Here is a 14,802-nt window from a genome sequence, read left to right as displayed (position 1 = left end):
CACACAGGTGGACTATGTTCTATGCAGGAGATGCAACCTGAAGGAGATTGGAGACTGTCAGGTGTTGGCAGGGTACAGTGTAGCTAAACAGCATCAGATGGTGGTCTGTAGGATGGTTGGAGGTAAAGAAGAAGAAAAAGAAGACGAGGAGAGTGAAGACTGAAATAAGAATAAGATGGTGGAAACTGAAGGAGTAAGACTGTAGTGTGAGATTCAGGAAAGAGTTCAGGCAGGGGCTCAGTGGTGGTGAAGAGGTGCTGGATGATTGGGCAACTACTGCAGAAGTGATAAGGAAGACAGATAGAAAGGTACTTGGTGTGACATCTGGAAATAGAAAGGAGGACAAAGAGACATAGTGGTGGAATGAAGAAGTGCAGAAGAGCATAAGGAGAAAGAGGTTGGCAAAAAAGAATTGGGATCAACAGAGTGATGAGAAAAGTAGACAGGAGTACAAGGAGATGCGGCAGCAGGTAAAGAGGGATGTGGTGAAAACCAAGGAGAAGGCATATGAGGAGCTGTATGAGAAGTTGGACACTAAGGAAGGAGAAAAGGATTTATACCGATTGGCCAGGCAGAGGGACCGAGCTGGGAAGGATAAATGAGGAAAATAAGAGAGAGAGAAGGTTGGATAGTGTGGAGATGGTGAAGCAGGTAGTGGATAGGATTAGTAAGGAGGAAGTGAGAGCAGCGATTAAGAGGATGAAGAGTGGAAAGTCGGTTGGACCAGATGACATACCGGTAGATATATGTGCAGACCTGCATTAACTACAGGGGAATTAAGTTGATCAGTCACACCATGAAGTTATGGGAAAGCCAGTGGGAGAGTGGAAGCCAGGCTGAGAGAAAAAGTGACCATCTATGAGCAGCAGTATGGTTTCATGCCAAGGAAGAGCACCACAGATGCATTATTTGCTTTGAGAATGATGATGGAGAATTACAGAGAAGATCAGAAGGAGTTGCATTGTGGGTTTGTGGATCGCTGGAGAGAAGGGGAATGAAAGTCAGTAGGAGTAAGACAGAGTACATGTGTGTGAATGAGAGGGAGGGCAGTGGAGGGGTGCATTTGCAGGGAGAAGACGTGGTGAAGGTATATTAGTTTAAGTACCTGGGGTCAACAGTGCAAAGTAATGGAGAGTGTGTTAGAGAAGTGAAAAAAAGAGTGCAGGCAGGGTGGAGAGGGTGGAGAAGAGTGGCAGAAGTGATTTGTGATAGAAGAGTATCTGCACTAGTGAAAGGGAAAGTTCATAGGACTGTGATGAGACCTGTGATGTTGTATGGATTAGAGACAGTGGCATTGAGTAAAAGACAGGAGGTGGAGCTGGAGGTAGCAGAGCTGAAGATGTTGAGGTTTTCGTTGGGAGTGATGAGGATGGACAGGATTAGAAATGAGTTTATTAGAGGGACAGTGCAGGATGTTTTGGAGACAAGGTGAGGGAGGCGAGATTGAGATGGTTTGGACATGTGCAGAGGAGGGACATGGTGTACATCAGTAGAAGAATGCTGAGGATGGAGCCACCAGGAAGGAGGAAAAGAGTAAGTCCAAGGAGGAGTTTTATGGATGTGGTAAAGGAAGACATGCAGGTAGTTGGTGTTACAGAGGCAGATGTAGAGAACAGGGGGGGAATGGAGACGGCTTCTCCCATTATACATATACATTCAGAAAGCTTTCAAAGCTCCTTCACTTTTTCCAATTTCTTTATATTGCAGCCTGATACCACAATCGTTCATAACGTTTTTTTATTTACCTCATCTATACTTATCTATACTCAGTACCCCATAATGTCAAAGTGAAAACAGAATTTTTTACATAAAAATAAATAAATAAATAAACTGAAATATCGCATGTATAAAGTCTTTTTGTGTATGAGGCAACAAGCTTTGCACATCTGGATTTAGAGGCTTTCTGCCTTTGTATATGGCAAAAGAAACACTTTTTGGGGTTCTGATTGTATATTAATAATTAAAAAACAAAAGTATATCTATCTAGACTCTTTATCGGAGCCATTTTACATAAAACCTTTTAAGTTTTTTTTTTCTGACACTGTTTATGGTTATACTGTTTATCGCTCACCTTCACTGGTTGCTTGTTGGGAAACACAGTAGCTCTCCACTGTGTCATTACCTGCGTGAGAGAGAGAGAGAGAGAGAGAGAGAGAGAGAGAGAGAGAGAGAGAGAGAGAGAGAGAGAGAGAGAGAGAGAGAGAGAGAGAAACGTAATGATTGTAGATTGCGCGACATCTGCTGGTAGAATAAAGTAACTGCAGCTTACATAGATGGCACCAAATTCCCTTACGCCTAATAAATACATTTGTGTGTATTCCTTATATTTAATCAATGGCTAAATGGTTAATTAACAATAATGGAAACAATTTAGCTTGTTATATAGTTTTGTCACAATTCGTAATTCAGAACTTAGAATAAAACAGGTTTTCTTCTGGGATTAGTCTGTATTTGGGTTCATCCATTTTACCCTCAATTTTTTCTACATTTCCAGCGACTGCTGAGGAAAATCGTCTTTGCAACATGCACTGGTACAGCTAAGGAAATTGATAGTTATTCTGTGGCATAACACAGAATTTTTTGAGTCCATTATTAGGCACTGAAAGAATAATATAATAATAATCATAATAATAATAGTATAAGGGTAGCCACAATATAGGATTTGTACAGAGCTCTGACAAAACTGTAAAAAAATAAAAAATCTGTCTATGCCCCTAAAAACATGATGCATTCACCACCAAGCTTCATTGTAAAGATGCTATTCTCAGGGTAAAAAGTGATGTTAGGTTTCTGGTGAATATAGTCATTTGTGAGCCTGTTCATCTGACTTTCTGCATGCCTTTTGGAAAATTTAATTTTGAGCATCACACATTTTCATTTAATCTTTCTTCTCAACCACTATTCCACAAAATCCAGCTTACACTGTTCAGTGTTCTGATGTCCAGAAAAAAAAAAAAGTTCCTAATATCTAAGCTGTGAAACTCTTAAGCTCTTTCAGGGTTACGCTTGGCTTTTTTGACTAATGCCCTCCTATAGAGATGATCTTGGTTGTGCCATTTTATGTCTGTTTTCTTAATTTTTTTTTTTAACCTTGATTAATATTTTTTCTGATCGTTGTCCCAGAATATTTCTCCTGGTCACTTGAGTATCATAGAACATTTTACCAGCAGTAAAATCTGTAAATCTTTAAATGGTGTATATTGTGTTCAATATGAGGCCTAGACATATTCAAGGTTTTTCAACATTTTCTACACCGTGTTTAAATAAAAAGACTTAATAATATGTTTATAATTGCTATGGAATTATCATTGTCACTGTCATTAGGTCAGTAAAAATCACGAAAATAAAATGGGGAACTCTGCTGGGTCACAAACCCAGAGGCCAAACAGTAAAAAGCTTGGGTTTGTATTAATGCTATAAGACAGAAAGATTTACAGGTGCTTCAATATTAAAAGCTTTAAAAGTTTATATTACTTCATTATCTCACATAATCAAATTTGATATATGAAACAAGCAGCGAAAGCCATTAGCCACTTAACACTAACATGCTAGCTAAAACAGAGCAGCAAAAAATACAATAAAATCGCACTAAAGGCACATAAGGTGGGCATATAAGTTATTTATTATTGTATCTAAAACACCTTTGAATGCAAAGTTTTTAAAAAGTACCTTTTTAACCAATACCCAGTTTATATTAACAAAACACTTTACTGAATTAATGAAACTGAATTACACTCAGCAGAAACAAAAATATTCATTCATCTTGTTCAAATCAACTGAGTTAAAATTGTAAAATAATAATAATAATTATATAATTTTTTTTTTTTTAAAAAGGCGCACAACCCATCAGCATATTGTTGAATATTAAATGTAGACTTACAAGGACTCTGCCATCTGAACGATCCCTGGACTGGTTGAGATGCACAACCCTCATAAACTGGACCCTTTGAGGCCTCAGCAGTTTAATAATGCCGTCTTACACAAAGAGAGCACACACACACACCACACACACAATCAAATGAGAGAAAAAAGAATTAATAAATCATTTGAAAAAAATTACATGCTCAGTATCGATAAACCGGTGCCACTTTTATAGCACGCAGTCATGTCTTTTTTTTTTTTAATGATGTTTTGTAATTCGAACAAACAACTACAGCAGAAGAAAAGCTGCAATACCTTTCAGGCAGAAGGGAACATCTGTCGGAGACGCCATCACGCCTTACTGTGCACTGTGTGCATGAACAGGGTGCACAAGAGGCCAGCAACAGCAGATCTTACAAAGTGCAGGTGGAATATACACATACACATTCACATCCTGCTGCACTGTGATTCATGCTCATGGTTACAGAAACCACAGGTTGTGACAGGAAGTGATAACTTTAGGCTTACACTCAACACCTTTAACGTTACACATGTGCTTTCAAAGTGCCGCAAAGCTTTCCAGCTCATTAAAAAGCTTAAAGCTCACGATAAGATCCTCAGAAATGACTACAGACATTCAGACTAACTTTTCATTAATTATTAAGTAAAAAGGAGGCGTTACTATTTATTTAAAAAAAATACACTCAAATTAACAATCAAAAGCAAAGTACATACAGCAACATCAGCTGATTGTCAGATCGAATAGATTTGATAGCATGAAAGGAAAATGTGGCTGATGAGATCAGTTCTCCCTGCATTGTCAGAAAATTTCTCGATAGCACCACCTAGCAGCGATAGCAAACAAAGAGTCGTGATCTGCTTTCAGAGCTCTGCTGCTGAATTAGACAGGTGAAAAAAACATTTCTACAAGGCCGAATGTTTAAGTTTAAGAAGAATTCCTATTTTATATTATCTGCTTAGAGGTCAAGAAATGTAGGTCTAACTGAACAGTAAATGCAGTCATTTTAAAATAAACAATATGAACTGACAACAGTTTCAGCGTCTACAGTTTTTATGATTTGTCCTTTTAAATTAAAAAAAAAAAAAATATATAATTTTTTAAGCTGCTGTGAAGTAATCAAGAAAAAAACACATCACGCTAGACTAGGACAATATTATTTTATTAGCTGTACAGCAATACATTCTCCACATTTTTCCTATTCCCTCAAAGCCCCACCCAGCCATAATAAATGTCTTTATATGTGGGTTTTCTGACCACTGTAAAATTCACACAGTTAAAGCTAGGTACAAAAAAGGAAAAAAGCATTAACCTAAAATTAAGAGCTTAACAAAAGAAAAGAAATGTAAATGCAAAGAATAAGTAAAGAAAACATTCTGAATCCGGAAAAAATGTTCAGAAAATGTTCAGTCCTTCTAAAAGTGAACTTTCTTTTGAACTAACTCTATGCAAACAGTTCCTCCAGAACAGAATGCATTAAAATGGCTTCATCAAGCTCAAGCTGTGTGGACTCTACGTGATCTGAACAGAAATGTGAGAACGTTGCTATGGACAGAGACCTTTTTCTGCTGTGTCATCAATGAACAACTCAAGCACGTCAGCAGTCACACCAAATCTGAAAGTTAGGGTGTAGCCGGCACCAAGTCATAGAACTCATCTAGCATTGGCCAACTTGAAAATTTTCCACCTGTCCTTTTTCCTTCCTTTTCAGGGCCTAAACCCCAGCTGCCCAATTCCATGTTACCACTATAGCAGGCAAGAGCTAAGCTCACCATTCAAAGTCTGAAAAGCAACATGAAAATATGCAATGACAGAAACAAGCTATCGACTCTTATCGTCATTATAAAGGAAAAGATCTAATTTTCTCCCTGAAAAGCAGAAAACACAAACCCTGGTAACATAAAAAGCTGAAAAAGGCCAAGGACAAAGGAAACGGGGCATTTAACATGTACACCCTGATCAAGATTTAAACCTTTTCGGGAGCATGTTTTTAAATGACTACTGTTTAAAATGTCATTGCATCAGCATTCAAGGTCATTGATTCACTTGAAAATGGTTAAAATATTCATAAAACGAAAAAAGAAACAAAAACAAAAAAACATATTTACACGCAGGACCGGCCACCGTTACTCTTCTTTTGTACAATGTTACCAACCACAGATTTCTAGTTATTTCAATATGTAATAGATGGAAACGCTCGTAGGCCATACAATTATATGGCTGTATTTTTAACCTTTTCTCTTTTATCAATTGTAACCAGTGAAAGCAATAAGAATTTGCAACATAATAAAAATTGTGTCAGATATTAAAAGGATATTTGTTGGGTAAAATGCCCATTCTACAACAGTGACAGAAAGTCTAAATATCAAGGCTTGACCAGGCCAACCCAGTTTTACTTTTCAAATATTGCCATGGTAATGTAATAGATTGTAGTCTCTAAGGATATTGGCATGTTAATTAGGCAAAAACATTGAAATGTGTGCAGTTCACTACAGTAAATATGAGGAACCAATCATAATCACTGGATTTGCACATGAGCATCTCTGCACCCCCTGCCACACACTAGATGATATACAATGGACTAATCAGACTATTAACTCAAAATGTAAAAAAAAAAAAAAAAAAAGCATCACGCACACTTGAGTCAAAGGTTTGTAACAAAACAAAAAAAAAATGTAAAGTGAAGATTAAAAGTGAAAAGGAACATTGGGTATTTCATTCCACAGACCAGAAAATGAAGGAGAAAACAGCAGAAAAAAAGTTTGTGTTCTGTGAGGCAGGGAGGTGACAGCATGGGAGGGGACGCATACAAGCGTAAGGACATCAGGCCTGGTAGAGCACATCACCGGTCCATCATGCTGAGGATCATCTCAGGGGTGAGGTCTCCGTTGGGTGCAGCTTCAGGTACAGAGAGCTGCTCTGCCTCCTCTCCTCCCTCTGTGGCTTCGACCTCCTCCACCACTGGCTCTGCTGATGCTACCACTGAAGGATCCACACCGTCCTGCTCCTTCTTCACTATGATGTTCTCAATGGCTCCTGTGCCCTCGTCCTCCACTTGGATAATGGCAGCTGCTGCACGGAAAAGGTTTAACTATTAACTCAAAGAATATTAACCATAAAATCATAAAACATGACAGTTGCAGTTTGTCATAGAATAAAACACTAACTTTGGTGAGAGGGGAAAAAAACTGATTTATAAACTAAAATGATTTCTTGCTAAAATCAAAGCACTTCTTCCCCGATTTTGTTTAGTAGATAGTCAGAATGGATGTGTGTATACTGAACAACACAAGCAAGAGAATAAAATTGCTACCAACACAGATTCTATGGAATGGATCCTTTTCACACAGCGTGCATTTTATGCAAATGTGTTTGTAGCTGCCACGATTGAGTTACTAGCTAAATATAATCTGTAGTCTTTTTTTATTATTTCCCACCATGTTCTTTTCATAGTTCAAACAACAGAACATCTAACAAAATGTGATGTAATCATAGCTCAGCTACTGAACAGAGAAGCATGATAATTACCAGTAGGTGCTATGGTTGTGGTCTTAGCAAGGGAAGCTTTGGGGGGATTCTTAGGAGGTCGGCCACGTTTTCTCTTGACGGGTGGTTCAGCGGGTGCAGGAACAGGGATGGATGGTGGAGCTTGTTCCACCTCCATCTCCACATCATCCAGAGCATCTTCTTCCTCATCTTCCTCATCAAGGTCATCTAATTCAGGCTCTCCATGTTCATCTAACATAGGATGAAGATAAGTAACTAAGTAACATCCACAATACCAGAGTACCTTTGGCTGAAGACCACAGTAGACACTGCCAGAGTCACTTACCACTGTCGTCATCATCATCATCCTTCCTGGAGCGCATCTTCCTCTTCCTGCCGCCACGGCCTCTTTTGGTTGGAGCACCATTCTCTCCATCACCGCCTTCCAGTCCTGAACAGTTCTCAGCATGCCTGGCCATTGTGTTCTGTTTTTTTTTTTTAAAGCCACATGTTAGAGGACATCTTTTACACACACACACACACACACACACACACACACACACACACAGCAAGTACCAAAGCTCTTTGCATACCCTCCGTGTGAAGGTCTTGCCACATTTAGTGCACACAAAGGAAGTGGGCACAAAGGAGGGGTCATGGTAGCGGCGAAAATGCATGTCCAGGAGCTGTTTCTGTCTGAATGTTTTCTCACAGTGGCTGCAGGCATATGGCTTTTCCCCAGTGTGGGTGCGCTTGTGCATCACCATGTGACGCTCCTGACAGGACAAACAAATTTTTTTTTTATGTTTTCTCCACTAAAAGGTGCACTTTATAACTTCAATGATATGCAACATGTAACATCAGAGCACTATTTGAGCTGACTGACCTGTCGACAGGCGTAATCGCACTGGTCACACTTGAAGCGTTTCTCATTTTTGTGGGACTTCTGGTGCTGGATAAGAGCGTAGCGCTCGTGAAATACGGCCTCACAGTAACGGCACTTCCTGCCTTGCTCGATGTAGGAATGCTGCTTGCGCAGATGCACACCTAAGTGGAACAAATTATATATTTATGAAAAATACGAATGCACAACAGTTCCAATTGTACGTGGTATAGGTTAGAAGACGGGAGGACAGTCGTACCCAAGTCGCTCTTGCGGGCGATGACCGTATCACAGTGGGGGCAGTGGAACTTAGCCACATTCTCAGTATGCTTCTGCAGAATGTGCATCTTCATAGTGCCACTCTGGGTGAAACGTGCATGACAGATGTAACACTCATATGGTTTCTCCCCTGAAAACACAACAATAGAATAAAGGTTGTTATAGTTTTTTTTATTTTGTTTGTCAACATTTGGTTTCAACTCCGAGTGCAAGAATTACTGGTCAAACCTGAGTGGGTTCTCATGTGTCTTTTCAGCTTGTAGGTGTCTCGGCTGGCATAGCTGCACAGGCTGCACTGGAATGGACGCTCTCCAGTATGAGAGCGAATGTGTCTCTTCAGCTTGCTGACCTGTTTTATAAAAAGAAAGTAACAATATGTTAGAAGTTAAAACTAAAGAGTAAAAAAAAAAAAAAAAAAAAAAAAAAAAAAAAAAAAAGAAATAGAACAAACAAAAATTACCACTTTACATACCTCCACACTAGCATAGTCACACATGGAACACTTAAAAGGCTTCTCATGGGTATGCTTATAGCGACGATGTCGCACAAGCTCACCACTGGTCACAAACGCCATGTCACAATCAGTACATTTGTGAGGTCTGGTGCCTGTAAAAAAAAGATACAAAATTGAATAAATACAAATTCACAAATTGTGTTTCACAAAACATGTGTCATACAGATAAGAGCAGACATGAGTGCAAAAGCAGAAAAACACCTGTGTGTGTGTTGAGATGGTTCCTCAGCAGGGTGACTGTCCTGAAGGCACGTCCACACAAGTGGCATTTGTGTGGCCTCTCATCCGTGTGGCTCTTCATGTGGCGGTCAAGGTTGGAGCGTCTTGGGCAGGTGTAGCTACACAATTCACACTGGAATGTCTTCTTTACACCTGGACAAATGCACACGTCAATGACAAAAAAAAATTAAATTAAATTAAAAAAATAAAAAATAAAAACACGGGTAAAAGCTCTAGTGCAATTCTATAATTAATCTACATAAATTATTAATGCCCACAAACTTCAATCACAGCACAGGAATGACATACCTTTCTTTTTGATTTTAGTTGGCTTTGGAGGCTTCATGTTGCCCACAACTTTCTCTGCATTAACCTCCGAGAGGAGGCCTTCTTGTTGCTCCTCCTCAAAGTCATAAACAGACACATCCATGTCTTTCTCTCCCTCCGTGTTGTAGCGCAGCTTGCTTTTCTTTGTCTTTTTTGTCTTTTTGACTGGGGGTGTGTAGTCAGGATCCTTGGCCCAAGTGGGGTCATCATTCTGGGGTTCGGAGATCTCGTCCTCTTCCTGCTGCTGCAGAGCTTGCTCTTCATGGCCCTGGAGCTCATCCTGCTCCACAGTCTCCACTTCTCCATTGGCACCAACTTTCACAACCTACAGGCACACGCATCATGAAAACCAAACCAACCCAAAGCTCCGTAAGCACCTCAATAAACTACAGACTATTGACCAACCTGAAAGCCCTCTGGGAGTGGCAGCGTGTGACAGATGACAGGCTCTCCATCTTTGGGCAAGGCAGTAGCATCCACCAGTGTTCCCTGCAGCGCTTCTACAGTGGTGGCAGTGACGGGCACAGCTGAAACAGGCACCTGCACTAGCTGCAGTTCACCCAGGCCCAGTTGCTGTTCCTCCATATTGACCACCTGCAGGGTGATGATCTGGGTGTCATCCACCGTGGTGACCGTAGCCTCGTGGGCTGCCCCAGTTACACCAGCACCCATGGTACCCTCCATCACTTCGGTCTTCATCTGCAGCAGGGCTGGGTCCAGGGTGTCCATCACCATCATTTCTACACCGCTATTTACACTCACCACACCTTCAACCAGCTGCTGCTGTGCATCGACCACAGCTCCTGTCACTTCGCCTTCGGCTACCGGCTGCTCTACCACCTCTAGACCAGCAGCCTGCAGCAGCTCAGCATGAACTACTTCCTCTTCGTGCCGACGTTGGTATGTCTTACAATCCTTGGCTTTGAAAGAGTCCCCAGTCTCGTCCACTACAGCTTCGGTCGGTGCCCCTTCCATGGGTACTACCTTCAAAAAAAAAAAACCCTCCATTAAAGATTAAAGTAAATATTCACCGTGTTAAAGATCACCATCCAAAATGATATATGCTTACACCATTACAGGTTCCTAACAAGCAAAACAAGAGAGACTCGCTAAATTAGACTTACATGTCTGCGGGATGGTACAACTTACTGCCTTGCTGAAGTTACCTGCACCAAAAATGTGTACTTCGCCTCTCTACTCTCCTGCCCTCTTCAATTCTCTGCATTCGCTACATCTGACCTTCCTTCCTCGTAAGAAAATACAGAACAACATCAAGACATGATTAGGAACGTTTTATAATGCAACGAGAAGCTTAAACAGGATGTGCCGTATCTTGGGTTTCTCTAACAACAGCTCCACATTACCAGAATCAAAAGTATATCAAACCACAATAAGAAAGTCGTTAACAGGTGTTTTTATCTCCAACAGATGATAGGAGACGTGCTAGTTTCAGCTCTGATCTTCATAACGGACCTTCTGCAGCTTTTGGTACTTTGTCAGTTTGTGCTCTGGAAACGTGCCCTGCTATGACTCCTTCATTTCCTGATCTTACTCATGTACACGCCAAAAAACACCCGAAATTTACAAATGGTGCAGACGCACAGTCGGTCATCAACTACCCACACTGGGTTATGCTGAAAGATTTTCCACCACAGCAAGAGGGCATTCTGAGCTGATTAACAGCGTTTTTGTACCGCTACCAGCCGGGTTGTAGAGGGAGCTCTCCGCAGTTTTATCCCCTCAGTCGTCAGCCGCTTGAGGTGGCTAGTGTCTCAATAAGCGAGCGGCCAATGAACGTATTCAGCACTCCACTGGGATCAGCGATCACTGAGATTTAAGATGCCCTTAAGCTTTGGGGGAAAACCAGTTAGAAAAGACTTCGAGAAAACATGTTAAGAATCATTTAAAATCAACTGTCGGCTTCATCGAGCTCGCCGTCTTCCTCGTCCGATTTTCATCTGCGCAACAAGCTGGCTAGCAAACAACCGCAAGCTAGCCACCGATTCCATCGTTTAACTTTGCTCATCACGGCGATCGATTTCGAGGAAGATGAAGACTAGGAACCAACAAGCTGGGATCATCGCCGCTGGAGATTTTAGTGTTACGGCTTGAGTGAGGGGTACGTGTGCGCGCGCTGTGTAATGGGCCAGGAAGGGCTGTGTAGGTTTGAATCGCGGTTGAGGAGGGGCGCCAACAAACTGCTAGCTATGCTATTGCTAAGCTAAGGAGTTAGTCAGTTTGTTGGCGCTGTCTGGACACCAAAATGACATAAAAAGGAGGAAATCAATTTCCGTTTGGTATTAAAGGATTATACGTGGTGGTTGTGTACTTCCAGAACTCAAAACGATCGATCTTTTACGGGCGATATTAGCTTGTTTGCTAAGCTATTGCTCCATCCAGAAACGGCGGGTTTTTGTCACGGAAACAAAGAGAAGAAAAAGAAAATGGAGGCCTGGCCTAAAGAGGGGCGCAAATACTGAAGTGTTAAAATGAAGCATCTCGCCGAAATGCCGTCTGATATAAGTTCGATAGCACGTAATAATCGGGCATAACCCCGAACTTCTGGGTTATAAGTGTTTTTTTGCTAAATTTTCGATAACGATAGAGGGAGACAAACACCCCCCGCCAGCCGCCTGGACCAGGAGCCCCATCGTGACACCTAGAGGCCGATTAAAGATCCTGCAAAACTCCCCCCGTTCGGAAAAGTGCCACAATTTTACCTGCTTTTGCTCGTTTATCCTCTCGTTGAATTCGACCCGAGGCCCGCGATCCGCTCTTCCTTTAGTACGAGGCAAAGTATAACTGCGTGCTTCCCCTTCGCTGGTTTTAATCCTCTCCCGCTTTTGCAGAGTAGGCTCCGCACAAAATGGCGGCCCGAGGCGGTTGCTGCGCATGCGCGGCACGCAGGGGGGCGGTGGCGACGAGGAGGAGGGAGGGGTGTAAACACAGCGCTGTGCCGATTGGCCAAAAGGGGCGCTAGCACTTTTAAATTTCATGCTTTATTCTCCAACGGATTTCACTAAGCGCGCGCGCACACGCAGTGTCCTGATATGCTCAGTGCTGAAAACTTCTATTAATGTGTAATCAACATAATACTACCGTTCATGGACTTTTATTGTAAAGAAATACAAAAAAAAGGTTTTGCAATGTCTATTAAATATTTTCATTAAAAATAAAAATGTTTTCTATTAAATAACCCGTTCAAAATATGCCAGATTAACTTTAGGCTTCTTCATTTATTCAAGCAGAACACAAGGGATTTTTTTTCTGATTTTAATAGTCTTGTTTTTCACTTGACATCAAGATCTTTGTCAAACAATGAACATTTCTTACTTAAAAAACAACGATGCACAGTCTGTATGTCTTTAAAGAAAAAATATATATAATTAAATCTGCGTTTACAGTTTATCAACTGCTCTTACTTTCCATTTTAAATAAGTCTACTTTCTTAACACAATCACTCCCCAGTCATTTGAGGCACTTGTACATTGAGGCTTTGTCTTCCTAAGTCTCAACGTAAACTCGGGTGAAGAGCTGAGATTCCAGCGCTGAACATGTGTCTAGCAGCACTCGAGGAGCGCTCTGAATCTTCGTTTAGTTTGCAGTGGGCCTGGTCTAAATATTACATGCACTATACTATTGCAAGGCAAAGTCAATCATAGTCCGTATATTTTTATTCAACTAATACTAATATTATTTGTTTTTTCATATAAAATAGCCCCTCTGTTATTTTTTTTTACAGCAGATATCCCCCTCAGATACAATGTTGTTGACTTGAATCTCAGGAAGTGCACTGTGAAGGTTTCATTAGCACTCAAAGCAGGCCTACATTTGCTTTTGAGTGTAAACATGGTTAAAAAAAACTAAAACACAAACATGTACACAGATTACTTTATCAGTAAAGCATATATAGTGACAGTATGGAATGATAGCAGTTATACTGTAACTCTTCACTAGAAACACATTCACTCACTTTTACCACCTGAACTCTGTCCCACTTACACCTGACAAACATGAACACTAGCACACTGTGTCAACACAAACTGAGCTTCAGAAAATGCTCATCAGGTTAAAAAAGTGCACCCCTGTTAAATAAGTCACATGAAAGTAACACTTTTTATTCTCCTGCTCTCAGTGAGCATGATGGCAAGTAAAAAAAAAAAACAATGTCCATGCATGCGACATGAAGTCATACACTCATTTGAGAGCTCTGTTGTGAATTGTGGAGGCAACTCTCAATGTAGAGCATTTCTCCAACATCTCATTTCCATTGTATCATTTAACTGATTTTAATTTGTAGCTTATCAGTCAAGTTCCAATGTGTCCACTGTTCTGCAGACGATTGTTTAAATCGTCTGCAGTCGCTCTGTTTAACAAGGTGATTCAGGATTTATTTGCACTTCAATGGTGATCTATGTTTGATCACAAGTCCTTTACTGGCATACAAGTCTGAGTACACAGAAGACATTGGTCTATAGTTTCTGTGAGTTGATGGTGCTTAAAATGCAGTGCTGGCCATGCTGCCAGGTGCAAAAAGTCGAGCAACTCCATCCTGTTCGAGATGCTGATGGGCCATCATCCCTTCCTCACCTGCACACACACAGTAAAAACAACAAATCCAACAGCTGCAAACAACTAAAATTTCAAGCCTTTCTTTCAGAGTCGAAATCCATTATCTGAAGTCTTTTTATCGGGTGCTTTTTTTTCTGCACCCGTTTTTTTAATCCGTAATGCATTCTTATCTACTGATGTTATGACTTACCCAGCACGAGCAGAGCTTGTTTGGCGGCATCTCTTACATCCTCCTTGTCTGTCCGGCACAGGTATACCAGCTGCTCAATGCTCTCTTTAGCCTAGCATACAAATACCGCATACATCATTTTTTTTTTTGGTATCAATTACATATACCAAACATGTATGAATACAATTTCAGCAGCATTTTCTGAACATGAAAGTCTTTGTATACAAATCACAATTTTATTTCCATTTGAAATAAACTACAGTGTAATTGTTACCATGTTATTGTTCTTCCCTTCGAACAGAAAAAATAATAGTCATTTGAAATGGAATACATTTTTGACATTTGTGCTATACATCAGTGGCCTTCAAATTGGCCCAAGAAGCATAGCCAGTGGGTCATTTTACCGGGAAACCCAAACCATAGTTATCAAAGTATTCACACACACTTCTTACACTTAGTACTTACACAAATCT

The 14,802-nt window shown here is 40.7% G+C and overlaps 3 protein-coding genes across 13 annotated transcripts in view; all 3 read right to left on the bottom strand.

Annotated features, from left to right (window-relative positions):
• The window catches only part of carmil2 (capping protein regulator and myosin 1 linker 2), a 51,382-nt gene extending 46,937 nt beyond the window's left edge, over positions 1-4,445 (bottom strand). For 2 of the 3 annotated variants that reach the window (XM_046864028.1, XM_046864029.1), the window contains exons 1-3: positions 4,177-4,442; positions 3,881-3,975; positions 2,072-2,122 (exon numbers count right to left, since the gene is read on the bottom strand). In XM_046864028.1, coding sequence (XP_046719984.1) covers positions 2,072-2,122; positions 3,881-3,975; positions 4,177-4,213 — 183 coding nt within the window. In that variant the 5' untranslated portion in view covers positions 4,214-4,442. Of the gene's footprint in view, positions 1-2,071; positions 2,123-3,880; positions 3,976-4,176 lie in introns of all 3 variants that reach the window. The other variant, XM_046864030.1, reaches the window with a different exon arrangement.
• Positions 4,446-5,026: 581 nt separating this feature from the next.
• On the bottom strand, positions 5,027-13,535 carry ctcf (CCCTC-binding factor (zinc finger protein)). 6 transcript variants are annotated; one of them, XM_046864040.1, is made up of 13 exons: positions 12,309-12,444; positions 10,713-10,831; positions 9,994-10,572; positions 9,571-9,913; positions 9,244-9,414; positions 9,001-9,134; positions 8,757-8,877; positions 8,509-8,658; positions 8,253-8,413; positions 7,960-8,142; positions 7,713-7,851; positions 7,409-7,618; positions 5,027-6,952 (listed from the first exon to the last, which is right to left on the bottom strand). In XM_046864040.1, exons 3-13 carry the CDS (start codon positions 10,561-10,563, stop codon positions 6,723-6,725), a joined length of 2,412 nt encoding a protein of 803 aa, XP_046719996.1. In that variant the 5' UTR covers positions 10,564-10,572; positions 10,713-10,831; positions 12,309-12,444; the 3' UTR covers positions 5,027-6,722. The 6 variants fall into 6 exon arrangements, with proteins under 6 accessions (XP_046719996.1, XP_046719997.1, XP_046719994.1 ...); XM_046864041.1 differs by having other exon boundaries at positions 10,738-10,831; XM_046864038.1 differs by lacking the exon at positions 12,309-12,444 and adding an exon at positions 10,953-12,302.
• A 150-nt stretch (positions 13,536-13,685) lies between these two features.
• The window catches only part of ripor1 (RHO family interacting cell polarization regulator 1), a 75,281-nt gene continuing 74,164 nt past the window's right edge, over positions 13,686-14,802 (bottom strand). For all 4 annotated transcript variants that reach the window (XM_046864033.1, XM_046864032.1, XM_046864031.1 and 1 more), the window contains 2 exons: positions 14,351-14,441; positions 13,686-14,178 (listed from right to left, as the gene is read on the bottom strand). In XM_046864033.1, the coding sequence (XP_046719989.1) occupies positions 14,087-14,178; positions 14,351-14,441 (183 nt within the window). In that variant the 3' untranslated portion in view covers positions 13,686-14,086. The remainder of the gene's footprint in view (positions 14,179-14,350; positions 14,442-14,802) is intronic.

This window comes from Silurus meridionalis, chromosome 13 (genome assembly GCF_014805685.1).
Source record: "Silurus meridionalis isolate SWU-2019-XX chromosome 13, ASM1480568v1, whole genome shotgun sequence".
Classification (NCBI taxonomy): domain Eukaryota; kingdom Metazoa; phylum Chordata; class Actinopteri; order Siluriformes; family Siluridae; genus Silurus; species Silurus meridionalis.
Note: the sequence above shows the minus strand (reverse complement) of the source record. Positions and strands in the feature narration are given on the sequence as shown.

What these genes read in the sequence shown, in the direction of transcription:
- ctcf (XM_046864036.1), bottom strand. Translation starts at nt 12,584, where the DNA reads ATGAAATTTAAAAGTGCTAGCGCCCCTTTTGGCCAATCGGCACAGCGC. An exon ending in GCGATTACGCCTGTCGACAG is followed by an intron (nt 8,143 to 8,252) that starts GTCAGTCAGCTC and finishes TTGTCCTGTCAG; the next exon opens with GAGCGTCACATGGTGATGCA. An exon ending in CACAACCATAGCACCTACTG is followed by an intron (nt 6,953 to 7,408) that starts GTAATTATCATG and finishes TTTTCCGTGCAG; the next exon opens with CAGCTGCCATTATCCAAGTG.